Source organism: Oncorhynchus keta, chromosome 2, assembly GCF_023373465.1.
Source record: "Oncorhynchus keta strain PuntledgeMale-10-30-2019 chromosome 2, Oket_V2, whole genome shotgun sequence".
Classification (NCBI taxonomy): Eukaryota; Metazoa; Chordata; class Actinopteri; order Salmoniformes; family Salmonidae; genus Oncorhynchus; species Oncorhynchus keta.
The window spans coordinates 70,221,507-70,245,205 of record NC_068422.1 but is presented as its reverse complement, the minus strand read 5'-3'; the positions used below and the strand labels follow the sequence as shown (position 1 = coordinate 70,245,205).

Here is a 23,699-nt window from a genome sequence, read left to right as displayed (position 1 = left end):
TCCACAAGTCTGATTCGTCCTTGGGAGCAATTTCCAAATGCCTGAAGGTACCACGTTCATCTGTACAAACAATAGTACGCAAGTATAAACATCATGGGACCACGCAGCCGACATACCGATCAGGAAGGAAACGCATTTAGTCTCCTAGAGATGAACGTACTTTGATGTGAAAAGTGCAAATCAATCCCAGAACAACCGCAAAGGTTCTTGTGAAGATGCTGGAGGAAACCGGTACAAAAGTATCTATATCCACAGTAAAACGAGTCCTATATCGACATAACCTGAAAAGCCGCTCAGCAAGGAAGAAGCCACTGCTCCAAAACCGCCATAATAAAGCCAGACTACAGTTTGCAACTGCACATGGGGACAAAGATTGGACTTTTTGGAGAAATGTCCTCTGGTCTGATGAAACAAAAATAGAACTGTTTGGCCATAATAACCATCGTTATGTTTGGAGGAAAGAGGGGGAGGCTTGCAAGCCGAGGAACACCATCCCAACCATGAAGCACAGGGGTTGCAGCATCATGTTGTGGGGGTGCTTTGTTGCAGCAGGGACTGCTGCACTTCACAAAATAGATGGCCTCATGAGGATGGAAAATTATGTGGATATATTGAAGCAACATCTCAAGACATCAGTCAGGAAGTTAAAGCTTGGTCGCAAATGGGTCTTCCAAATGGACAATAACCCCAAGCATACTTCCAAAGTTGTGGCAAAATGGCTTAAGGACTACAAATTCAAGGTATTGGAGTGGCCATCACAAAGCCCTGACCTCAATCGCATAGATAATTTGTGGGCAGAACTGAAAAAGGTGTGTGTGAGCAAGGATGCCTACAAACCTGACTCAGTTACACCAGCTTTGTCAGGAGGAATGGGCCAAAATTCACCCAACTTATTGTGGAAGCAATTGGAAGGCTACCCAGAATGTTTGACCCAAGTTAAACAACTTAAAGGCAATGCTACCAAATACTAATTGAGTGCATATAAACTTCTAACCCACTGGGAATGTGATGAAAGAATGAATGGCCCCAAGCCATTATATATACACCTTTTAAAAATGACCTGAAATCCCTCCTCTTTAGGAAGGTCCTCCATTAGATATAGCTGTGTTCCATGTCCCTTGTAGTGTCATCTGGGTTCTTTGTTTCAGTTTCTCTGTCTAGTTGTTTATTGTTTTTATTTATTTCAATGAAAATCAAATTATACATTCAATTTATTATTATCATATATCAGGTGTGGACTGACTGTTCTTGTAATGGCTTTACCATTCCAACATCCTGCATATCTCTGGCTAATGGCTATGTTTTCCCAGACCATTTTGCCCTCTAACCTGAGGCATTAGCAAACCAGACCAAAGCATTAATGTGACTTAAGTCCAATTTGGTGCATTTTCTTTATGGTCTCGCACTGTGTGACTGATAACAGAATAACAGAGCAGTGTGAGATATGAGCCTATTTGCATTTCTTTGGAGGAGGAGGAGAAATTAATTTGTGACTATGAAAAGCAGATGGAGCGCCACTGTGGAATGTTAATGAGGTCTCTTCTCCCTGGCTGCCAAGCCACAGCAGCCAGTCTACACACCAGGGTTTCCGTTCACCGGTAACAGACAGCTTTTGGCCGATTTTAAAAATAAATAGAAAGCAGATAAAATTGCCGTGTGTATAGTAGGCTTACACTGAGTGTCCAAACCGTTTGCAACACCTTCAGTTGCAACCTCTTTTGCCATCAGAACACCCTCAATTCGTTGGGGCATGGCCTTTACAAGGCGTCGAAAGCGTTCCACAATGATGCTGGCGCATGTTCACTCCAATGCTTCCCACAGTTGTCGAGTTGGCCGGATGTCTTTTGGGTAGTGGACCATTCTTGATACACACAGGAGACTGTTGATCGTGAAAAACCCACCAGCGTTGCGGTTCTTGACACAAACCGGTGTGCCTGGCTTCTCCTACTATACCCCGTTCAAAGCCTCTTAAATATTTAGTCTTGCCTATTCACCCTCTGAATGGCACACATACACAACCTTGTCTCAAGGCTTAAAAATCCTTCTTTAACCTGTCTCCTCCCCTTCATCTACACTGATTTTGAAGTGGATGTAACAAGTGACATCATAGTTTTCACCTGGATTCACCTGGCCAGTCTTTCATGGAAGGAACATGTTTTGTTCACTCTGTGTATATTCGTTATGGAGGCATATCTTATTTATCACACGCCTACAGCATACAGATACAGAGCCTTTGAGTGGAAAATCTGTCAGAGCGCGAGAGCTGCTGCTACAGCATCTCCAACAGTAAATGCTTAGGCAACAGAAGGCAGGCTTCATCAGCGCGTCACACACCACTTTGCAATTAGCTAGAGGTAGTATGCATTTTGAAAATATATACTTAATTGTTTGAAACCTGAACATTTTAATACATACAGTGCCTTGCAAAAGTATTCATCCCCCTAGGGTTTTTCCTTTTTTTTTTGCATTACAACCTGTAAATTAAATAGATTTTTATTTGGATTGTTGAAGTGAAATTGGTGAAATGAAAAAAATAACTTGTTTAAAAAAAAGTATAAAAGGTAAAATGGTGCATGCATGCGTATTCACCCCCTTTGCTATGAAGCCCCTAAATAAGATCTGGTGCAACCAATTACCTTCAGAAGTCACATAATTAGATTTCACACAGGTGGACTAAATTTAACTAAGTGTCACATGATCGGTCACGTGATCTCAGTATATTTTCACCTGTTCTGAAAGGCCCCAGAGTCTGCAACACCACTAAGCAAGGGGCATCACCAAACAAGCAGCACTATGAAGACCAAGGAGCTCTCCAAACAGATCAGGGACGAAGTTGTAGAGAAGTACAGATCAAGGTTGGGTTATAAAAAATATCCGAAATTGAACATCGGAGTATCTGTCCATAGGACCACTTTAAGCTGTACGTTCCACAGAGCTGGGCTTTATGGAAGAGTGGCAAGAAAAAAGCCATTGCTTAAAGAAAATGAATACGCAAACACGTTACCTGTTCTCCAAAAATCATGTGGGAGACTCCCCAAACATATGGAAGAAGGTACTCTGGTCAGATGAGACTAAAATATAGCTTTTTGGCCATCATGGGAAACCGCTATGTCTGGCACAAAGTCAACACCTCTCATCACCCCGAGTATACTATTCCCACAGTGAAGCATGGTGGTGGCAGCATCATGCTGGGGGGGATATTTTTCATCGTCAGGGACTGTGAAACTGGTCAGAATTGAAGGAATGATGGATTGAGCTAAATACAGGGAAATTCTTGAGGGAAACCTGTTTCAGTCTTCCAGAGATTTGAGACTGGGACGGAGGTTCACCTTCCAGCAGGACAATGACCCTAAGCATACTGCTAAAGCACAGTTGAGTGGTTTAAGGGGAAACATTTAAATGTCTTATAATGGCCCAGTCAAAGCCCAGACCTCAATCCAACTGAGAATCTGTGGTATGAATCAAAGATTGCTGTACACCAGTGGAACCCATCCAACTTGAAGGAGCTGGAGCAGTTTTGCCTTGAAGAATAGGCAAAAATCCCAGTGGCTAGATGTGCCAAGCTTATAGAGACATATCCCAAGAGTCTTGCAGCTGTAATTGCTGCAAACGGTATCTCTACAAAGTATTGACTTTAGGGGGGTGAATAGTTATGCACCCTCAAGTTTTCTGTTTTTTTGTCTTATTTCTTGTTTGTTTCACGATAAAAAATATGGCGCCGGTCAAATGTCCGGCGCCACATTTTCCTGACGGAAACCCTGCTACACACACACAGATATGTGTGCTACATAATAAATTCCCACCTGTCTTCCCTACCTCAGATCTCTCTGTCGTGCCATCCACCTCTGACAGCATTCACCCTCAGACTGTCAGCTCCTCGTCTTCATCCTCCTCTCATCATACCTCTACCTCAGAGCCCCACGATGCTCCGGGCCCCTCCACCAACTGCCCTGGTCAAGGCCCAGCCCCAGACAGCACGTTGGCACAGGGGCCAAGGGGTACCGCAGGCACAGAGGGTAAGTCAGACCATAGACTCTCCAGAAAGCCAACCTTTATAAGTGTGCCTTTATAAGGATTAGGATGTGTGCCTTTATAAGTTTAGTAATCTTCCCTGTGGGTCATCTATGAATAATGATTGAAGCTTAAAGGTGTTTTCCATCTCTCTATCAGATGAGAGTAGAAGAGCCTCATCCGGCGTGGCAGGAGAGAGTGGGGGCGCGGCCATGCCCAGGTTACCCTCCTGCTGCCCGCAGCACTCCCCCTGCGGAGGGCCCTCCCCTGGTCACATGACCCTGGGCCATTCCAGCTGCCTGCAGGCCCAGCCCTCCCAGCAGCCGGGCTCCCAGCAGCACAGCCACGCCCACCACTTCCACCACCACCATCACCACATGCCTCAGCACCCACCTCCACCCACTCTGCCCTTTCCTGAGCCCAGCTGCCCCCTAGAGAGGCCCACTGCCCTGCCTGCACCATGCAGAGGGGGAGGGATCAGCAGCAGCAGCAGCTCCAGCCAATACCACGACCAGGTAGGCCTGAGCATCAACACCCTGTTATGTTTTTTACATTGTAGCATTGTTGGAGGTTTGGCTGTTACTTCTGCTTCCTGTTTTTGATTTCCCCAACTTTAATATATCGACCAGAGAATTTATGCATTTCTTATAGCAGTAACATTTTATAAATATAGTCCATATTAAAAATGTTGCTTTCTTAAATCTTGAAAGTATTTTCTTTTTTGCCCCAAATCTATAAAAGTAGGCAAAATGAATAGAATTTGAGGAGATAAAAGGCTTTTCCCCCCACAATAGCTGGAGATAAATTAGAAATAATTTATAGTTCTAGTAAACTATGTAAGCCATGTTCTCCCTGGCAGATGGCACCATCGCATTCAAATGCATCTTTGACCAAGTCTTTGTGTATCTAAACAAAAGGCTCTGTCAATATCTGCACTAGTCAATGAATCAGATTCAAGGTGATTTTTAAGAAGGAAAAAACAGAATAGGAACTGAAACAGACAAATAACTGGTATCTTAACAAAAACGTTACAAAGGATCTAGCTGGCAACCTCCCCTGAAGCCAGATTCACCGCTGAATAGTTAAAATTCTGCTAATTGTTAGGAGCTGCTGGATTGTATTATTTACCATCAAAGTGGACCAGTTTGTGGTTAAAGTGTAATGAGTTGGGTTGGGTTTGAGAGGGCTGTGTCTGCAGGTCAGGTTAGGGGCTCCCTCCATAGACCTCCGTCTCTCTCTCTTGATACTCTCTGATTCCTACATAATTCATGCAGGGCTGGTGCAAGTATTCAAAACTGGGCCGTCAGGGCTCTACCATGAAAAGGAGGAAGTAGTTGCATGGGTGAGGCAAAATACTGTGCCCTTTGATGGGTTTGGCCTACATGTAGGTACCGCCCTCAGCTACAGCTCAGAGAAAGGAGACATACTGCCTGCATAAGGTGAATAAAGTCATGTTTTATGCATCCGTCTAAATATGATTATTTATTTGAATAATTCAACGATGGAAGGCTGCTACTATGATTTGAAACTCCATCACTTAGATTGCATTTTCTCAGCCGGTTTACTGCAGTCTAAACTGTGAAGCCCATTGTCTTGTACTTGTATCTTGTACTTTGTGCTGGCTGGACCATGAAGCCCTGTGGTTTTAGTTTAGTGTTTTACTAGTTAGTTATATATTCTGTCACTACAAAGATCAAAGTCGGACAGTAGCACCATAACATCATCGTCTGGTTCTACTCTCTCCATACCTCCCCTCCCTGTATTTCTCACCCATATTCTTTCCTTTTCATTCCCCTCCTCTCCAACCCTCCTGTCTCTCTCTCCCCTCCCAAGCAGACTCTGCCGGTCGACCTGAGCAACAGTGGCTTGCGGAGCGGCGGGGGCAGCGGGGCCGGTAGTTTCCATGGCACCTCAGCCTTTGACCCGTGCTGCCCAGGCTCCACGTCGCGGCCCGCTGCCTACAACTCCCAGAATGCAACGGGGCCAGGGCCCAGCCAGCCCAGCACAGTGGTGGACTCCTTCAGCTCAGCCATGGTGGCCCAGCCTCAGCCACAGCCACAGCTATCCACCTGCAGGCACTTCATGCACCCCTCCTGTGAGTAGAGCTACATCTGCATCAAAAGGGAAATGGCCTTTTATTTTGGGAGGTGATATTATTTTATGGTGTCTTTTGTTTAAGTGTTGATTTGATAGGAAAATGAAATGCTGCAGTAGTAACTATAGTGTATTATTCCCATGCAGAATGTGCATACTACTGTACTAAACACGTTAGCCTTTGGGATTTATACAGTAACTATTACCACCAGACCTTGAAAGATTATGCCGACAACAGCACTCTTGAAACCCAGTGCTAATAGTAATTAAGAGAAACACCTGATGTTTAATGTGCTAAGTGCTGCGGGTGTGCTACCAAACAGGCCTTGTTAATTGCTGGTTCTCCTCAGAATAGCTCTGTGTGGAATGAGAAGGAGTGTAGCGGGGCTCCAGTAAGGAGGGAGGGATGGGCTGGGTCTGTCCGGGGTCTCAGGTGGGAGACCTGCTCAGCACATGGAACAGCCAGGCAGCATGTTTCAGTGAGGAGAGTCATAACTGATGATGATCAGGTGTCATCATTAGGAAGGGGACTTAAAGGCGATCTGGTAAGGTGTTACTAACTACTTCTCAACTTTCTCCCACCATTCTCATTCTGTCTCTCTGACACCCAGACGCTCCCCTGGCACGCTCCCTGCACCACCAGCCCTCTAACACCTGCCCCCATTCCCATGGTAACCCTCCTCCCCCTCCTCAGCCCACTCCACAGGGTGACTACGTCATCCCCCACCCCATCCATCCCTTCCACACGCCCCTGCCATCCCACCCCCCTGGCCACGCCGTGCCCGCACCCCCCCCTGCCCCTCTGCCCGCCCACCACCTCACAGGCTCCAATGCACCCCAACACCTGCCCGCAGAGCACCAGGCCCTGCAGCACCACATGCCCGCACTGGGGACCTCTGTGCAGAGGCTGCACCAGCACGAGATGCTACAGAGGATGGAGGTCCAGAGACGCAGGATGATGCAACACCCCACGTGAGTGTAGCCTCTGGCCCCGGTCCAACCCGTCTGATGACAGCAACACAACTGCAAGCACAGACAGTAGCTTCCATTTGTCTGATTACAGTGACAATATTATGATATTTTCCATCTCATGTTTCTGATACACCCCCCTTTCTTCTCCTTTCTCCAGACGAGCACATGAGCGCCCCCTCCACACCCCCACAGAATGCACCCCAACTACGGCCATGGCCACCACATCCACGTGCCCCAGACCATGTCGTCCCACCCACGCCAATCTGAGCAGAGGACTGCATGGTTAGTACCATTTAGAGCAGTGGAGGGCCAGTGCCTTGCGTTTAGGGCCGAGAGTCTTTTTAAAAAAAAATACTGACGTATGTGTGGCCTGCTGTGCGCAAAGGATATTGTCAGTCATGCATGCCCTCATCTTCACTGTTAAAATGGCCCCCGTGATGTCAATGTCTATGAGTTGATGAGGACTGTTTGTTGGTCTGGTTTTCTTCTGTAGGGAGCTGGGTATCGAGGCTGGAGTGACCGTGGCACCATATCCTTCAGGACACCTGCACCCTCACCTGCCCCACTACCACCCTCCCCCAAGACTGCACCACTTCCCCATCCCCTTCATGGTGAGTGCACGACTGGCACCTTCACTCTAAGCACATGTGCCTACGTTAGAATACATGAGAAGTATGGCTTAGATGAATGATGCTAGCCCTCTATTTATAACATCTGTTATTTCAGGGATGGTTTGTTGGGCCACATGAATAATGCATTGGCAATTAATGGTGGCCCGTAAGGCATTTCAAGTGCATATTCAACATAACCAGCAGCCTGAAATCAATGGATGCCCCTTTGAAAAGATGTTAAAATTTAATGCACAATGTCAGAAGATATGAAATTGTGAGACTTCTGTGGTTATCAAAAATGCAGTTTTTGGCAATGCTAACCGGACTTCATACCCAAGTCAAGCAGTGTCAGCAGACTTGGTTGATAATGCTATATCGCTATATGTGCTTCATGAACTGTAGCCTATAGAAACAAGTGACTGTACTCTACTGAAGTGAACATATTTCCATGGAATTGTTTTGCCTCCTTCCTCACAGCACACTGGCATGTCTGAAGTAACCTACCCGCACATCCGCTACATCTCATCCAGAATGACTGGATTTGGACGAACTTATGAGGTAACACTCAATTAGTGAAGATATAGTAACTAGGGCCTGGAGTTTTTCCTGCACATGTCAAGAGGTGAGGAAACTCTCCTGGCCCTGGTAATTAGTTATGAAGGAGCTGAGAGTGTGTTATGGCTGTGGCTTATGAGCTGTGTGGAACTGAGTTGGCACAGTCTCACGTTGGGTTGTTTTCCTGCCCTATTTCCTCAGGATCTGCTGCATTTAGAGGAGAGATTGGGGACTGTGAACCGAGGGGCCTCTCAGGGAACCATAGAGAGGTGCACTTACCCACACAAGTACAAAAAGGTGAGAGCACTCCTATAAAAGTGTGTGTCTGTGTGTGTGTTTCAGAACATATCCTATGTAATGTAGTTTGATGTGATGTATTTTGTGCATGTCTGCACAAGATTTTATTCTGGGACAGAGTGCACACTCAGTGGTTATTTTGTGCTCCTTTCAAAATATGAATGTATTGCTATCGTTAAGTCAGATGCTGTAGAAACTAGAAGGTGTCCCTTTCAACCAAAGTTGCAGCCTTAGAAAACATTGTAGGGAAAGATTCCATCTAGTTTTCCAAATGCATTTAAATAAGTAACCTAATAACCTGCTGCCCAATACAGAAGGTGTTGGAGACTGAGCGAGACATTGACGAACAGTTAACCCCTGAAGCATGGGCAACTATTGGGAAAAATATGCACGCAACCTCAGACTCGGTGAGAAAAAAATGAACAAATTCAATTTGGAAACATGTCTCTGCTCATTTATAGTTGTTAATGGTAGTAGGTTTGGGGGCAAGGGGATTCGGCAGTAGAAACATTTGATAGATTTAAAAAATATATATATATATATTTATTTAAATATATATATTTTAATCCATATTACCTTGATCCATAGGGATGACATGACATGTTTTGTAGCCAGGACAAAATGACCATTATCTCTGTCCTCATAGGGATATGTGTTCACCCTCATAATGCTTGTTCTGTATACAGTAAGCCCTCTATCAGTCATAAAGGATAGTTAATTCGCAAGTTGTTCTGTACCTGTAATGTTTACAGCCTGTGAACTCTGAATACATTTATTGTGTTTGATGGTAACCCTCATAGAATGGTCTCAGCCTTCCCTGTTTGTAATGCGTCTTTATAATGTGAATACAAGTTGTCTTTGTGGAAACAGTGATGCTGTGTATCTATAATGGTGTTTTCCAATGTTTCCATTAACAGAGAAAGCTGCATGGTAAGCAAGAAGAAGATGAGGGGGCGGACGAAGACACAGAGGAGAAATGCACCATCTGTCTGTCAATACTGGAGGAAGGGGAGGACGTCAGGTACAGTTATACTGTAGCGTGTGTGTTTTAATGCAGGGCTGTTTTTGTGTGAGAACGAACACTCGTTTCCCACATTTCTCTTCATATGCCGTGGAGATTTTCTCAACACCCAAAAGTATAGTAATCAGCAGAAAAGCCAATCCTTTGAGTGCCTGAAAATGACTGGTCTCAGAGGACATTTCTGGAGCTCAACATATGTGCTCATGTGATCAAGCGAGTTTCAGAGTTTCTGCCCTCTGTTGGTGTAATGTAAGAACTGTAATGTATGAATGATAATTTTCCATCTTTCAGCAAACCAAATGAAAAAAATGTATTCATTGTCATTTCCTTCCAACTTTACAGGATTGTTTCATTATGAAGATGGAATTCAAAGTCTATGTCTAACAATATATTCTCTCTTCCACAGACGCCTACCTTGTATGCATCTCTTCCATCAACTGTGTGTGGACCAATGGCTCCTCACCAATAAGAAGTGCCCCATCTGCAGAGTGGACATCGAGGCGCAGTTGTCTGCCGTTGAGAGTTGATGCTGTTTTTCTAACAACTCTTTGTTGGAATTTTCTTTATTTGTTGTTTTGTTTTGAATTTTTCTTCAGTACTGCAGTCAACCAAAGAGGGCATGAATTACCTGAGCAGATCCACTATGAGAAAATAAAAAACTTCAGGCTAAAGAAGTGTTGAGCCTAGAGTGCCAGCTATCACACAGTACAATACTGCTCGAATTGACATCTCCATTAAGGATTTAAAATGTTATTGTATTTATAAAGCTTTTATGTAGCTTTTGATTGTTTCCTCATGTCATATATTATTTTATTTTTTTATTTTTTTGCATGGCTCCTCGCAATGCATTTCTTTGCACATTTATTGTGGGCTTCTCATGGCCTAACAACTTGCAGGTGAGGATAGCTGTTCTAGTAAAGAAGCATTTCTATATACCTAATGCCTTGCTTTACTGGAGTAGAACGTTAACCTCCATTTAAAAACATTGCAGGACTCATTTTACCGATCATTGTATTGATTAGTTTATGTTTAGACAATGTGGTTTGCAAGTGGAAGACATTTTATTTCTAAGAAGGTAAAACAAGACATTCCTTAATTAGGAAAATATCATGTTAAACTGATCAGCTGCTGTATTCATGTTCACCCAGTATTTCTAGAGTGGGAATAAACTCAAACTTCACCTCATCTCCCAGAAAATGCATATGCGTGTCTTACACCTCCCCTGCACCACCTTGATTTGACTAAACACCATTCACACGTCATCTAATGTATTTTAGAGAAAAAGAAAATGAATGTCACATCTGTTCTTGACTGTTACATTTACATTGTTCTTTTTCAATGGAATGATTGTTGAGGTCTGCTGAGGATACAGTCTGTGTTCTGTTTGGATTTCTCCCTCAGACAGGCCCCAGATGGAAAACTGGGTTCTATAAGGGGATCTCAGGCCCACAGATGCAACCAGTTTCACATGAGCCTACAACCTGGGGATATCTGTTGTTTGGAAGCTGGGAATGGCGTTGGTTTATCCTTGCTTTTTGTTTATCCTCCGTTTCTTTTTTTTTTCCCAGAGGGAAATACGCAGCTCTCAGCTCAGAATAATACATAAGTAGCTGAATATTCTTACGTCCCAGATCATTGTTCTTACCCACACTTTTTCTCTCTCTCTCTTTCTCTCGCTCTCTCTCTCGCTCTGTAGCTGTGCAGCAGCAATCTCTCTTTGCTGCCATTGAAAAGATAACACTAATATTATTCTCGACTTGCTAACTTGCATATACTTGCACAGGAGAGAACAGACAGGAGTGTTGTAAAGAGAGTGCGCTGAGGCCATGTATTTCCACTCTGATTGCTGAGTTTTGGAAAAAATAAATAATTTTGAATGGAGTGTTGGAATGCAGTACTTATGGCAGGTATCCATGCATTCGTAGACTTAATGGCACCAGTATGATATTCCATGGGATTTATATTAGTTTTAAAATAATATTAATAAAGTTAGAACTCTTTCCTGTGTCTGTTTATTTGTGCCTTACCATTCACCTATGCATGTTTGTCCATATTTCACAACTGCACATTGAGGGATCTACTACTGACAAATATTGTTAACACTTGGTATTCACACCCCTAGACTTTTTCCAAATGTATTATAGCTTGAATTTAAAATGTATTACATTTAGATTTGCTTGTCATTGGCCTCCACACAATACCCCATAATGTTATGTTAAAGTGGAATGAATAAAGTTTTCCTTTTTTTTTTTTTTTTTTACGAATGAATTAAAAATGAAAAGCTGAAGTGTCTTGAGTCAATAAGTATTCAACCATTTTGTTATGGAAAGCCTACATTTCAGGAGTAAAAATGTGCTTAAGTGACATAAGTTGCATGGACTCTGTGTGCAATTCTAGTGTTAATGTGATTTTTGAATGACTACCTCATCTCTGTACTCCACACATAAAATTATCTATAAGGTCCCTTAATTGAGAGTGAATTTCAACCACAAAGACCAGGGAGGTTGACCGAGTGAAAAGAAGTCTGTACAGAATAAAAATATTCCAAAACATGCATCCTGTTTGCAACAAGGTACTAAATTAATACTGCAAAAGATGTGACAAAGTAATGAACTACTTGTCCTGAATACAAAGTGTTATGTTTGGGGCAAATCCAATACAACACATTACTGAATACCACTCTCCATATTTTCAAGAATAGTGGTGGCTGCATCCTGTTAAGGGTATGCTTGTATTCATTAAGGACTGGGGGGTTCAGGATTTTTTTTTAAAAATGGAATGGAGCTAAGCACAGGCAAAATCCTACAGGAAAACCTGGCTCAGTCTGCTTTCTAACCTAAAACACAGTTGCTTACAAAGAAGACAGTACATGTTTCTGAGTGGCTGAGTCACAGTTTTGACTTAATTCTGCTTGAAAATCTATGGCAATATTTGAAAATGGTTGTCTAGCATTGGTCAACAACGAATTTGACAGAGCTTGAAGAATTTAGAAAAAATGTGCAAATACTGAACAATCCAGTTGTGCAAAGCTTTTAAAGACTTACCAGAATTACTCTGTAATTGCTGCCAAAGGTGATTGTAACATGTATTGATAGATATTTGTGTATTTTGTTTACAGTAAACTAGCAAAAAATTATAAAACATGTTTTCAGATGGTTGAGAGAAATATATTTAATCCATTTGGAAATCAGGCTGTAACTCAAAATGTGGATTAAGTCAAGCGGTATGAATACTTTCTGAAGGTACTGTGGATGTAATATAGCAGTACTAAAAATGCCTATTCAACCCCCCCCCAAATGGATTGTGCCATGACAGTGAAATGCATATAAACTGTTTATAATCTGTTTATAATCCTCATCAAGTAAAGATTAATTGAAGTATCCATCCATGTATCCAAAGAGCCTGCAGCAAGAATAGAAATATATATTTTATGCATTGTATGTAGATTCCCCTTACTTATTACTACTCATCAATCAGGGAAGACCATGTGTGGTGTTTCTTAATTAGAGTAGCCAAGATTAGCATTTTGGTCAATTCATAGAATGTTATTTTGGCCAAGTGGATTTATCAGCAATATTGAGATGTGGCCTCTGCTGAGCAATACATCCATGCTGCAGACATTTTTTTTGTTTCCTTTATTTAACTAGGCAAGGCAGTTAAGAACAAATTCTTATTTACAACGACAGCCTAGGAACAGTGGGTTACTGCCTTGTTCAGGGGCAGAAGACAGAATTTTACCTTGTCAGCTCGGGGGATTCGATCTGCAACCTTTTGGTTCCTGACCCAAAGCTCTAGGATTACCTGGGGCCTAAGGTTGTGCAAATAGTAAAAAAAAAAGAGAAAAGGGAGAGAAAAGAGAAAATAGTTGCATTAATGTTTGCAACATTGCAAACATTAATGCAACTATGTTCTCTCTTTTCTTCAAATGGCATTGCTTTTTGTAATTTAAAAGGAAAAAGTGTCGTTTTTGGATTAGTTGTGTCAATTTCTCTTTGATTGGGTCGTTACTAGCTAGCTACCCCAGCCACAAAGTCATAAACCCGCCTATTTCTACAATTGATCTTCTTAAAATGTCATTTGAAAAACAACCTTAACCTTAACTTTAAACACACTGCTAACCGTATGCCTAAACCTAACCATTTGTATTAATGACTTTTGAATTTTGACTACCCAATTGTGAACTTGTAGCTGTGGTAACTAGTGGAAACCCTTTTATAGGGGTGATCGTTGTCTAATCGGGTGGGGGTTCTTATCATAGATTTATTTTTATTTTTTATTCATAATACAGATCAACAACTTATATTGCTACATCACACAAAACAGAACGCATGTATTAACAATAAAATACTAAAACACAAAAAATATCAGTGAAATAATAAAATAAAAATACAATTCTAGTGCAATTGTAATCACTCTGAAAAAATATAATTATGATTCAGGAAATGTTATTCTTGTTGTTGTTCACTAGGGATAATGTTTTAATAAGATAGTTAAATTCAATCAAAAATATTTTTGTTCTTATCATAGATTTATTTTTTTTATTTTTTTTAAGATTTTGTATTTTAAATTCATAATATAAAAATCTACTTACTTGCTACATCAAACATGTCTAACAAAACAAAACACAGGTATTTTAACATTAAAATACTCAAACATACAAAAAATATCAATAAAATAATACAAAAAAATAAACAATTTTAGTGCAATTGTATTCACTCTGAAAAAATCTTATTATTAAGATTTGTTTTATTATCTTATTATAATGACGATGTTATTATTGTTGTTATTCACTAGGGCTAATGTTTTAATAAAATAGTTTAATTCAATCAGAAAAATCTGTAGTCTTGGTATAGAATTTTAGAATTTTTGTTTGTGTATGAAGTATTTGGCAACAAGAATAAAACATTAACAATCATTTCAGTGGTCTTGTTATCATTGAAATATTAACATATTATATCTTTCATGTCAAAAACATAGGCAGTGTTCATAATGGTAAATAAGTATTTGGCAAGGTTTTCCCAAAGTTCGGACAAATGTACATTCAAAGAACAAGTGAGACAGATTCTCACCTTCCTTTTCACAGAAAACGCAGATATCATCAATAGCCACAAATTTGGATATCATATTGATATATTTTATGTAAAATTTTGAAGTGCACTTCCTTAACTTTGTTTGGTATACAGTATTTGTAAGGCCTTGTCAGACAATGTCAGGAATAAGCATGTGTTGGATTTTGTTGACATAACATAACACTTTCAAGATAAACTGGTTGAAAAGATGTTTGATCAATACTGATTCAATATGGTATTTCATTCCAAATAATGTTTTTAGTAAGTTGGGAGGTCAGTTGGGAGGTCATGTAATTATATTCCTGAAAGATTACCTGCTAAATTGGCTAGGTTTCACCAACAAGCTTTAATGGCCTGGAAAATATGTTTCCTGCACAATTTTTCCCCACATAAAGCTCTTTTGGGGAATAATTCAGACATAACTATAAGGAATAAGTCATTGTTCTACACCAGCTGGCATGAGAGGAATATTGACTTTGTTCTTGATATTTTCGACAACAAGGGTAATATTCTCACATATGAACAAGTTATAACATTGAAAGAGTTTCCAATACCTTTCAGAGATTTATTTCTGTGATCAAAGCCGTTCCCAGTGGTCTAACTACACTAATGAAAACTCATTTTAGCTTTGGTAATGATCACAAGGTTTATCCATTACTCAGATTGGAAGGCGTGGGTTTACTTGAGAGATCTTGTTGTAATAAATATATAAGACAAATTCTTCATTCACAAAACCAATTTACACCGAGAGGAACGTTTTTCTGGTTCTTTATCATAGATATCCATTCTGATTGTGACTGTGCGACGTCATTCTTGATTCCTCTTTGGCAACCAATGAAAGAGATGCATTCTATGATGCGGAATCCAATTAGAATCAACAGAGCGGTATTTGAATGACTGTGGATTGGTTCTTTGACACTTCTCACCTGGGCTTTTTTCCGATTATAGCTGGCTATCTGGCTGCCTTGGTTTTAACCAAGCGTGACGATGTCATTAGAAGTTCGTTCTGCGGTAACTTTTTACAATCTGGACTAGCTAATGTGTTTTTGTGTGCATGTAACTCACAGCTAACGTTTCTGGCGATATGTAGTTATATTTTAGCTAGCTAGCCAATTTGCTATCTAGTAGGTAACGTTAAGCAACTAGGAAATAAATGCTGGAAAACGAGCGTATGTTTTGCCTAAAATAAAGTTGCGTAACCGGGCAAAACATTTAGCTAGGTAAGCTAAGGTTACCTAGTGTAATTGCGCATGGCTAAATAATGTGTCATTAGCTGACGACGTTACCCGTCGCTTGCTAACTAACATAACAAAACTGCAGACTTTTAATTAGATATGTTTTATGTTAACTTTTGGGGGGGGGGGGTCTTCAACAGTTAAGGAACGCAGACAACCCAACACTAATGGGAAAGGCAAATGTAGCTGGAGCAGGAAGGGCTGTGCTTGGAGAGCTGTCCAACTTTCCCAATGCTTGCAAAGCGGTGCCGTTCAAGGTATGTTGTCTTACCCGCTGTTGTTTGGTCCATTGTCTGTCTGATTTCACTAGTTACTCTTTTGCACACTAGTATTTCTACTTGCACATCTATCACTCCAGTGTTAATTTGCTGAATTGTAATTACTTCGCTACTATGGCCTATTTATTGCCTTCTCTCCTTGCGCTATTTGCACACACTGTATATAGACTTTTTCTATTGTGGTGTTGACTATACGTTTGTTTATTCCATGTGTAACTCTGTTTTGTCACACTGCTTTGCTTTATCTTGGCCAGGTCGCAGTTGTAAATGAGAACTTGTTCTGAACTGGCCTACCTGGTTACATAAAGGTGATTTTTTTTTTTTTTTAAGTTCTCAAACATGGTTCTCTATACTCTGTACAGAAGACCGTTCCTGCCAAGACTTCAACCAAACAATCTATGAACCAACAAGACCAGCTAGCAGCTGTTTGGCCTCAAGTTCCTCAGCCTGAAGTGTATGCTAACGTGTCCATGAAGGAAGAGGAATTGTGCCAGGCGTTCTCAGAAGCTCTGCTTGCTGTAGAAGACATTGATGAAGGCGATTCAGACCTGCCACAACTGTGCTCTGAATATATAAAGGATATCTATGGATATCTGCAGCGCCTTGAGGTAACTTGTGTTTTCTCTAGGCTAACATGGTGATGACTCGTTAAATATTTTGTACTGGTCTCCAAGACAATCTTGAAATGTCTCTCAACAGACCCAGCAGTCTGTTCGGGCCAAGTACATGGATGGCTATGAGATCAATGGACGCATGCGTGCTCTCCTGATTGACTGGCTGATTCAGGTGCACTCCAGGTTCCAGCTATTGCAGGAGACTCTCTATCTGACGGTGGCCATCCTGGATCGCTTTCTTCAGGTAAGCCTTGTAAAAAATAAAATGGCGTATCTGTGTGTGTCAAACTTTTTTTAAAAACCCCTTCTACTATCTAGGTGCAAACTATTGGCCGCAAGAAGCTCCAGCTGGTTGGTGTGACTGCCATGTTGTTGGCGTCCAAGTATGAAGAGATGTATTCCCCGGAGATAAGTGATTTTGTTTACATCACAGACAATGCATTCACCAAGGCCCATATTCGGGAGATGGAGCAGCTGATTCTGCGAAGTCTGAACTTTGAGCTTGGACGGCCTCTACCCCTGCACTTCCTCAGGAGAGCCTCCAAGGCTGGCAATGTAGGCTACTCAATGACATGCATGTTTTCATACAATTTTCTTTATGGGTGTGGTTATTCAAATCGCCCCATCATCATTAACTGCAACTATTTGTTAGAGGTGGAAAAGCCAACCACTGACTGGTTACCAGAAGGTTACAGTAATACCAGTCATTGTCTTTTCAGGCTGACGTTGAGAAGCACACATTAGCCAAGTACCTCATGGAACTGACCCTCCTTGACTATGACATGGTGCACTACCATCCTTCGGAGATTGCTGCTGCTGCCTTGTGCCTCTCCCAGCTGCTGCTTGATGAGCGCAACTGGGTAAGGTTCTGTTTTGTGGCAATTATTGTGATGGTCCACTCTGTATCAGAAATACATTACAGAATTCAACCTGGTTTGGTGCTAGCAACAGATATGGTCTGTTTTTACTATTGTGTCCACTCCCTGTGCAGACACCAACACAGGAGCACTACTCTACCTATAATGAGAACCACCTCAAGCCAATCATGGAGCACATTGCCAAAAACATAGTTTCTGTCAATGAAGGGCGAACAAAGCTTCAGGTAAGGTCCTCTGATGGCTTGACATTGTGATCTAATCTTGTACAATTTAGGTAAATTGATACATGTCACCTCTTGGGAAAAAAAACATTGAGTAATTGTGTTCCAGGCTGTCAAGAACAAGTATTCAAGCAGCCGACTTATGAGGATCAGCCTCATCCCTCAGCTGAAGTCTACCTTTGTAAATTACATGGCTGCTGCTCTGCTCCCATAACTTAAACCCTAATGTCATGACGTGAATGCTGACTAAGTCTGCTGCACTTTATTTTTAAGAAAATCCATTGTGAGATGGTCTTTTGGACTGCTGCTTTTAAGTACATGTAAATATTTTACTTTTTACAAATAAACCTTGTTTTGAACTCTTAAATATAATCTAGATGTTTTTAAACATTGTGTAGCAATTCAGTTTTAGTTGCTGTTAAATGGACAGTAAAAGCCACGCAGCCTGGTGGTTACAATTTTATTCTTACGGAGTATCGATGGGTAAAACACCACCTACAGAAGTATAACTTTATGGGCCTGCCATTTTTATTCAGACATTTAACTTTAGTACAGCTTGTTCCTACTGCAGGATTTATAGCCCAGTGTTCCTGAACACAGCTGCACCAGGATGTTGCAGCATAGTCCCAGATCTGTTTGCATGTACAGTTGTCGACACAGCTACAAACATCTGGGACCAGGCGATAATTAGTAGGGAAAGGAGTTTCCTGACCAGCTAGGGCAGAACAGGATAGAGGCCAGTTAAAGCATTTATGCAAAAACTATTAACATTAATGCAGATTAACTACATTGCAACTCTGCCACAGTTCAAGCCTGAGAGCTTTTTTTAGGGCTCTCTTCAATCCATAGCGCTAAAGATTGGCAATTAGACAACATTCATGGTAAATGCGTCATGTCACCATTATTTCAGAGCGTCCAATGCTTTTATGGATTGAACCCAGACCTAAATGATTATGCACAGTGATAAACATTGGAAACCAGAAAGAAAATATTGTTCAGTGCCATAAGCATGAAGTCAGTGAAACTTTTACTTTCATTTGAAAGAAACTACATTCACCCAGACTGTGCACTTAAATCTACATGGAATACAATATCAAAAGCAGAGAACTTTGAATTAAATCCTGCAGGGAAACACTTAAATTGTAACAAAGTATTGACTTAATTCCTAAAATGTCAAGAGATGCACATACAGTATATCTATGTAAACAAATTATCCTCTAGTTTGGCAATCTTTCAAAACATCCAAGGATTACTAGCTGTGGCAGGAGTTACCAGTCTGTCCAAGTTAGTACCTGTAGCTACTGATAAAGTGCTTATAAACCAGACAATGCACAGTGTGGCCCGACAGTTCTGGGGATATCACTTGGATTTTGGAAATAAGAGCAGGGGGATTCCTGAAGACAACGTTTGTCACACTGCATTTCCTGAAAGTGATTGCATCCGTTTAGTTGATTAATAAGAATTGGTTATCATACACATTTGATCATTGTTTTTCTAGGGAAATGTATTGCCGAAGTTAATAAAATCACAGTGCAATGAACTATTAATGTCCATTTTATGTAAAAATTTCAACATTTCTATAGCCAATACCATCTGTAAATTCATCTTAGCAGCACAAATCCCCATTGAAAAGAATATTGAACAGAGACAGTGGCTTCTTGGAAACAACCCTGAACTCATGTTAAAACCATTCATTTCCAAAATGAGAAATGTAAATTACAACCTTGTTTCCAAATCTCATGCATCCAAAATATCACCATAAAACCATAGTGAAGTGAAAAGGGGGAAGGGAGACTGTAGAAAGCTATATAAATACAATAAATAGTTTTGTTCAGTGCTCACAGGGATTGAGTAGCGATTTGCCCCTGGACAAAAGTATTGTCCTCAGATCCCCATAAAAATAGAACTTCATTGCAAGCCTGACACTCCTCTTGCCTGTCCAGAATAACAGGAAGTTACATCCAGAAGAAGGCTACAATGCAGGAGTGGAGAAAATGTCAGTTTCTCTTCTCAGGTCTCACAAAATCTCTTGTTTGATAGCTCTATCTCCGGTGTGTACTTCCCTCCTGGTTATTGACATGCAGCTCCTAGATCTTGCTGACGTAGTTGTTGGGGAACAGGCCTTGCTTTGCCCGTAGCCTCCCCGTCCACCAGCCAGACGCATCTGATCAAGAAAGAAGACTTAGTTTACAGTGGGACATTTTATTTTTAAATTTTAAAAGAGTTAAATTGCAAATGTTTTGTGCACCAAATTCAATAATTGTCCCTTTGTGCGATGATGTGATTTCTGCCTCCTGTTTATTACCTTCCTTGATGATGTCGATGATGTCGTCTGCATTGAAGCTGAGCTCATCTGTGTCCTGAGCATCATAGGCATAAAGGGCTTTGCACTGGGGCACCTGGGGCTTGGGTTTGGGGGCAGGTTTGGGTCGCCCCCTCCTGGGGGTGGTCTACTGACCGACTGTCTTTGGACACTGAGGAATAAAGAGAAAGACAACAGGAGTGAGCTTTAGTTATCAAAGAAAAGAAAGTCTTCTATCCTTCATTAATGTGACACTATTCTACTGGTTGACTAGAACACTACAGTCAGTCATTAGGAAAGCTTCTGGTTATTGTGTGGCTTTAGCAAAGGATGTGAAGTTATCGATATTGGGATAAAAGGACATACCATGTGAGTTTGTGGTAGTTATTATTGGATGTGCTTACTCCATTGTTTCTTTCAAAGTCACATAACTAAATAGAAGTTGATATGCTCTGTTCTCCCACAAGATGGCGAGCCATCCCATAAAATTGTCTCAGTACCAACACTATTAGTGCCTTTCCAATTAGGATTTACTCCAGTGTTTTACCCAGAAGGCTCAGACTTTTCTGTTTCCATCTACGTGGGCCGGCACCCATGTCTCACTGGGCCATGGCTCTGGCAGACCTGCTCTGCATGGGAGCCAAGGCAAGGCCCTGGGTACTTTTCAGCTGGTACTTACAGTACATAACAATGGCTAACAATGAACTTTAACACCTTCTCACAAAGCAATAGTCTTGAAAGATGCAGAGGTGTTTGATTATGCGCAACACAAGTCTTTAGTGTCATACTAAAGGCTAGTTATTGTGGAAACACAACATTAGAGCTCACATTAGCATAACACACTGGTAAGCCCATGGTGTGGGGTTAAGTATCATTGGAAATCACATGGTATTATGGAGTGTAAAACCCTGGAAAGTTGTTTGTATATACAGTGAATTAACTTGAGAAAGCTAGAGATGAAAAATACATACACCTTCACAAAGTCAACCAACAAGCAAACTATCACACCAAATCAATCACCAATAAAAAAAGTTACATCTTGCTTCCCCAAGATTTGTATCCAGGATATCTCAAAATCATTGAGACATACCCAATCAGCTTACACCAGAGCTAATTTTAGGAGAAAAAAGTAAGCCCAGTAATTTGCAAGCAGCGGGATCTAGCGATATTATATGATAATAGATTCCATATCATGCCTTTGAAGGTATAATTCTGGAGCAAAATGACTCTTCAACAACAGAATGATTGATAGCATGTTACGGGGCTCAGACTTTTTTCTGTAGTTTCGTCCAATCAGATGATATGTTTTGCCTTCTTCTGATTCAACATCAGCTGTTAGATGTCTACAAGCAAGAAGGAGAGCATCTAGCTACAGGAGAGCCAGGGAGAGATATACACATCATGCCAGTGAGCTGCACCTGGCTTGGCTAAGGTCTGAACCATCACCCAACACCGCAAACACTCAGACTCACATTCCTCCATTCGAAGCTGTCCGGGCGCCTCCGTTACTATAAAGGAATACATCATCCAAGTTACAGCAGGACTGTGTGTGTGTGCGTTCTTGTGCGCTCACACACTGAAACAGCACTGCACAATACTGACACAAACCATGTTACGCACCATACTCATCCTCAGTATTTACATGTTTATGTAAGAGCAAACGTATCTGTATAGTAAGTCATTATAGTTATCAGTTCTTAGGGCTCTGTATTGGGAGGTAATCAGGGCTGTTGGTGCCAGTACTCACCCTGCCGCCCCCTGGTCAGGGACCTTCAGACAGTCCAGGTTTGGCTGGTTGGGCTTAGGATGGCTACTGCCTTTCTCCCTCAGAATGATGTTGTTGGGCAGGAAGGGGCAGGACCCATTGCCTGTTGACGGAGGCCTCTGATTGGAATGCTGTGAGGCGTTCCTCTGATTGGCTATGTGGTTGGTGTTTTTCAGACCACCATTCTGATGGGCAACTGTGACAAAAGAGGAAGATGGTTGTCATCAAGTTGAAACAGCTAACTGTTGCTAACTGCTTTATTATGTACAGGGGTGAGAGCCTACATCAGCTAATGATTATTCTACCTGGAGGCCCAGGGGGAGCCCGTGTGGGAGTGTTCTGATGGGTTCTGGACACACTGGAGCGACTCTGAGTGAAGCTTTTCTTGGTGGGACCTAGAAAGGGGACTATGTCAGTAAACAGCATGTTTCAGACAACACTAAGAAAACACCATGTTTATTGAATCCTGATGTGGAGGGATGGTACACACTACTACTGTAACACTCACGTGTGTTCTTGGGCAGACCAGCTCCAATGCTGACCTGCAGCGTCTTACTGGAGGGCTTTGTGACAGCCACGTCCCCCTGGCCCTGGACAAACATCACCTGTCTGGAGCCGCCTCCACTCAGGAAACCCCAGTTCTCCTTCTTCAGCTTCAGCTCCAGTCTGAGAGACAGAGCAGAGAGCATCTCCCTTACAACCACTGACTCAAACCACCCACTGGAAACTGCCAGAGAAATGTAATCTGTTATCTCAGTACCAAATCAAAAGCAGTATTTCCAGAACTACCCCAGAGTATTGTAAATAATGTTGACCAAAGCTTTGTCTACTTCCACTCCACCCATATATCACACTGTCTGTTTAAAATGCATGTTTGTGTTTACAGCACGTACGTGGTGCCAAACTTGAGCGGCAGCTTCCTCTGGGTCCTCTCCTCGAACCTGCGGGCCAGCAGGCTGATGAACTCGGTCTTAAAGGTGCACTCCAGCAGGCTGTCATACTCCTGCTCATGTAGGATCAGCAGGTCGTCCTGCATCGTGCTGAGGGACAGGGACAGATCAATCAGTTGGGACTGGGGAGCAACTTTGTGACATGCACTGTAATGTGACAGATATGAATAAAGTTTGATTTGAAATGATATGTTGGAGGAGAGCGATTGTGAATTCGACATTCGATTCTATTGTCAGAACACAGATTCTCTCGTCAGGTAAATATAGTACATTTGCATGTAAACGGCCCAGATTAATTATTTTATTTTACCAGGCAAGTCAATTAAGAACAAATTCTTATTTACAATCAAGGCCATTTGTTTTGTTGAATTCACCAGTAAAGACAAATAATACTGACAGCATCAGCCCAGAGGTCAGGTCAGCTAAAATTATTACGACCCACATTACTTTATGACCCACTAAGCTTGACATTTGCATTTCTGTGAGCTGACAGAACAATCTCATGTGTAATGGGGGGCTGATTCCTGAGCTGTTTATCAACTTCCCTATTGAGACCCAGTGATTAGTATCTTTTGTACTTGAAAATACCGAAACCCAGATACCATGAATGTACAACCGTTTGGATGACATCACTGACAAGACCAATAGTCTCTGTACAGTACATTGTGCAACTATCTATTTGTGACCGCTGGTGAAAAGTGTTACACTTTAACTAGCTGGCTTTGCGAGGCCTGGAGTCTGCTGGTCCTGTGTGTTCTTACTGCCTAAGGGGAATAAACACTAAACAGTCAGTATGGGGCTAGTCAGACCCTGCCAGCATCTCCTG

The 23,699-nt window shown here is 41.7% G+C and overlaps 2 protein-coding genes and 1 pseudogene across 7 annotated transcripts in view; 2 read left to right on the top strand and 1 right to left on the bottom strand.

Moving 5' to 3' along the window:
- Window positions 1-11,848, top strand: part of LOC118381431 (E3 ubiquitin-protein ligase Arkadia-like) — a 54,045-nt gene extending 42,197 nt beyond the window's left edge. Inside the window, 11 exon segments of the mRNA XM_052481867.1 lie at window positions 3,822-4,016; window positions 4,171-4,526; window positions 5,845-6,106; window positions 6,717-7,077; window positions 7,235-7,245; window positions 7,248-7,359; window positions 7,571-7,688; window positions 8,166-8,246; window positions 8,445-8,540; window positions 9,458-9,561; window positions 9,968-11,848. Coding sequence (XP_052337827.1) covers window positions 3,822-4,016; window positions 4,171-4,526; window positions 5,845-6,106; window positions 6,717-7,077; window positions 7,235-7,245; window positions 7,248-7,359; window positions 7,571-7,688; window positions 8,166-8,246; window positions 8,445-8,540; window positions 9,458-9,561; window positions 9,968-10,088 — 1,817 coding nt within the window. The 3' untranslated portion in view covers window positions 10,089-11,848.
- A 3,369-nt stretch (window positions 11,849-15,217) lies between these two features.
- On the top strand, window positions 15,218-23,058 carry ccnb2 (cyclin B2). Of its 6 annotated transcripts, XM_052481843.1 has the most exons (9): window positions 15,218-15,641; window positions 16,006-16,122; window positions 16,474-16,751; window positions 16,843-17,001; window positions 17,076-17,312; window positions 17,477-17,617; window positions 17,749-17,859; window positions 21,491-21,590; window positions 22,810-23,058. In XM_052481843.1, the coding sequence occupies exons 1-8, from the start codon at window positions 15,524-15,526 to the stop codon at window positions 21,587-21,589; spliced, it is 1,260 nt and encodes a 419-aa protein (XP_052337803.1). In that variant the 5' UTR covers window positions 15,218-15,523; the 3' UTR covers window position 21,590; window positions 22,810-23,058. The 6 variants fall into 6 exon arrangements, with proteins under 6 accessions (XP_052337803.1, XP_035624264.2, XP_035624261.1 ...); XM_035768371.2 differs by lacking the exons at window positions 21,491-21,590; window positions 22,810-23,058 and adding an exon at window positions 17,966-18,228 and having other exon boundaries at window positions 15,221-15,641; XM_035768368.2 differs by lacking the exons at window positions 21,491-21,590; window positions 22,810-23,058 and adding an exon at window positions 17,966-18,228 and having other exon boundaries at window positions 15,223-15,641; window positions 16,509-16,751.
- The window catches only part of LOC118362412 (unconventional myosin-Ie-like), a 57,985-nt pseudogene continuing 53,152 nt past the window's right edge, over window positions 18,867-23,699 (bottom strand).

Bases quoted from the DNA above. Each gene is read 5' to 3' on its own strand.
- ccnb2 (XM_035768371.2), top strand. From the start codon at position 15,524: ATGACTGTGGATTGGTTCTTTGACACTTCTCACCTGGGCTTTTTTCCG. The intron at 16,123-16,473 runs GTATGTTGTCTT...TTTTTTTTTAAG, and splicing joins GCAAAGCGGTGCCGTTCAAG to TTCTCAAACATGGTTCTCTA. The intron at 17,860-17,965 runs GTAAGGTCCTCT...ATTGTGTTCCAG, and splicing joins AAGGGCGAACAAAGCTTCAG to GCTGTCAAGAACAAGTATTC.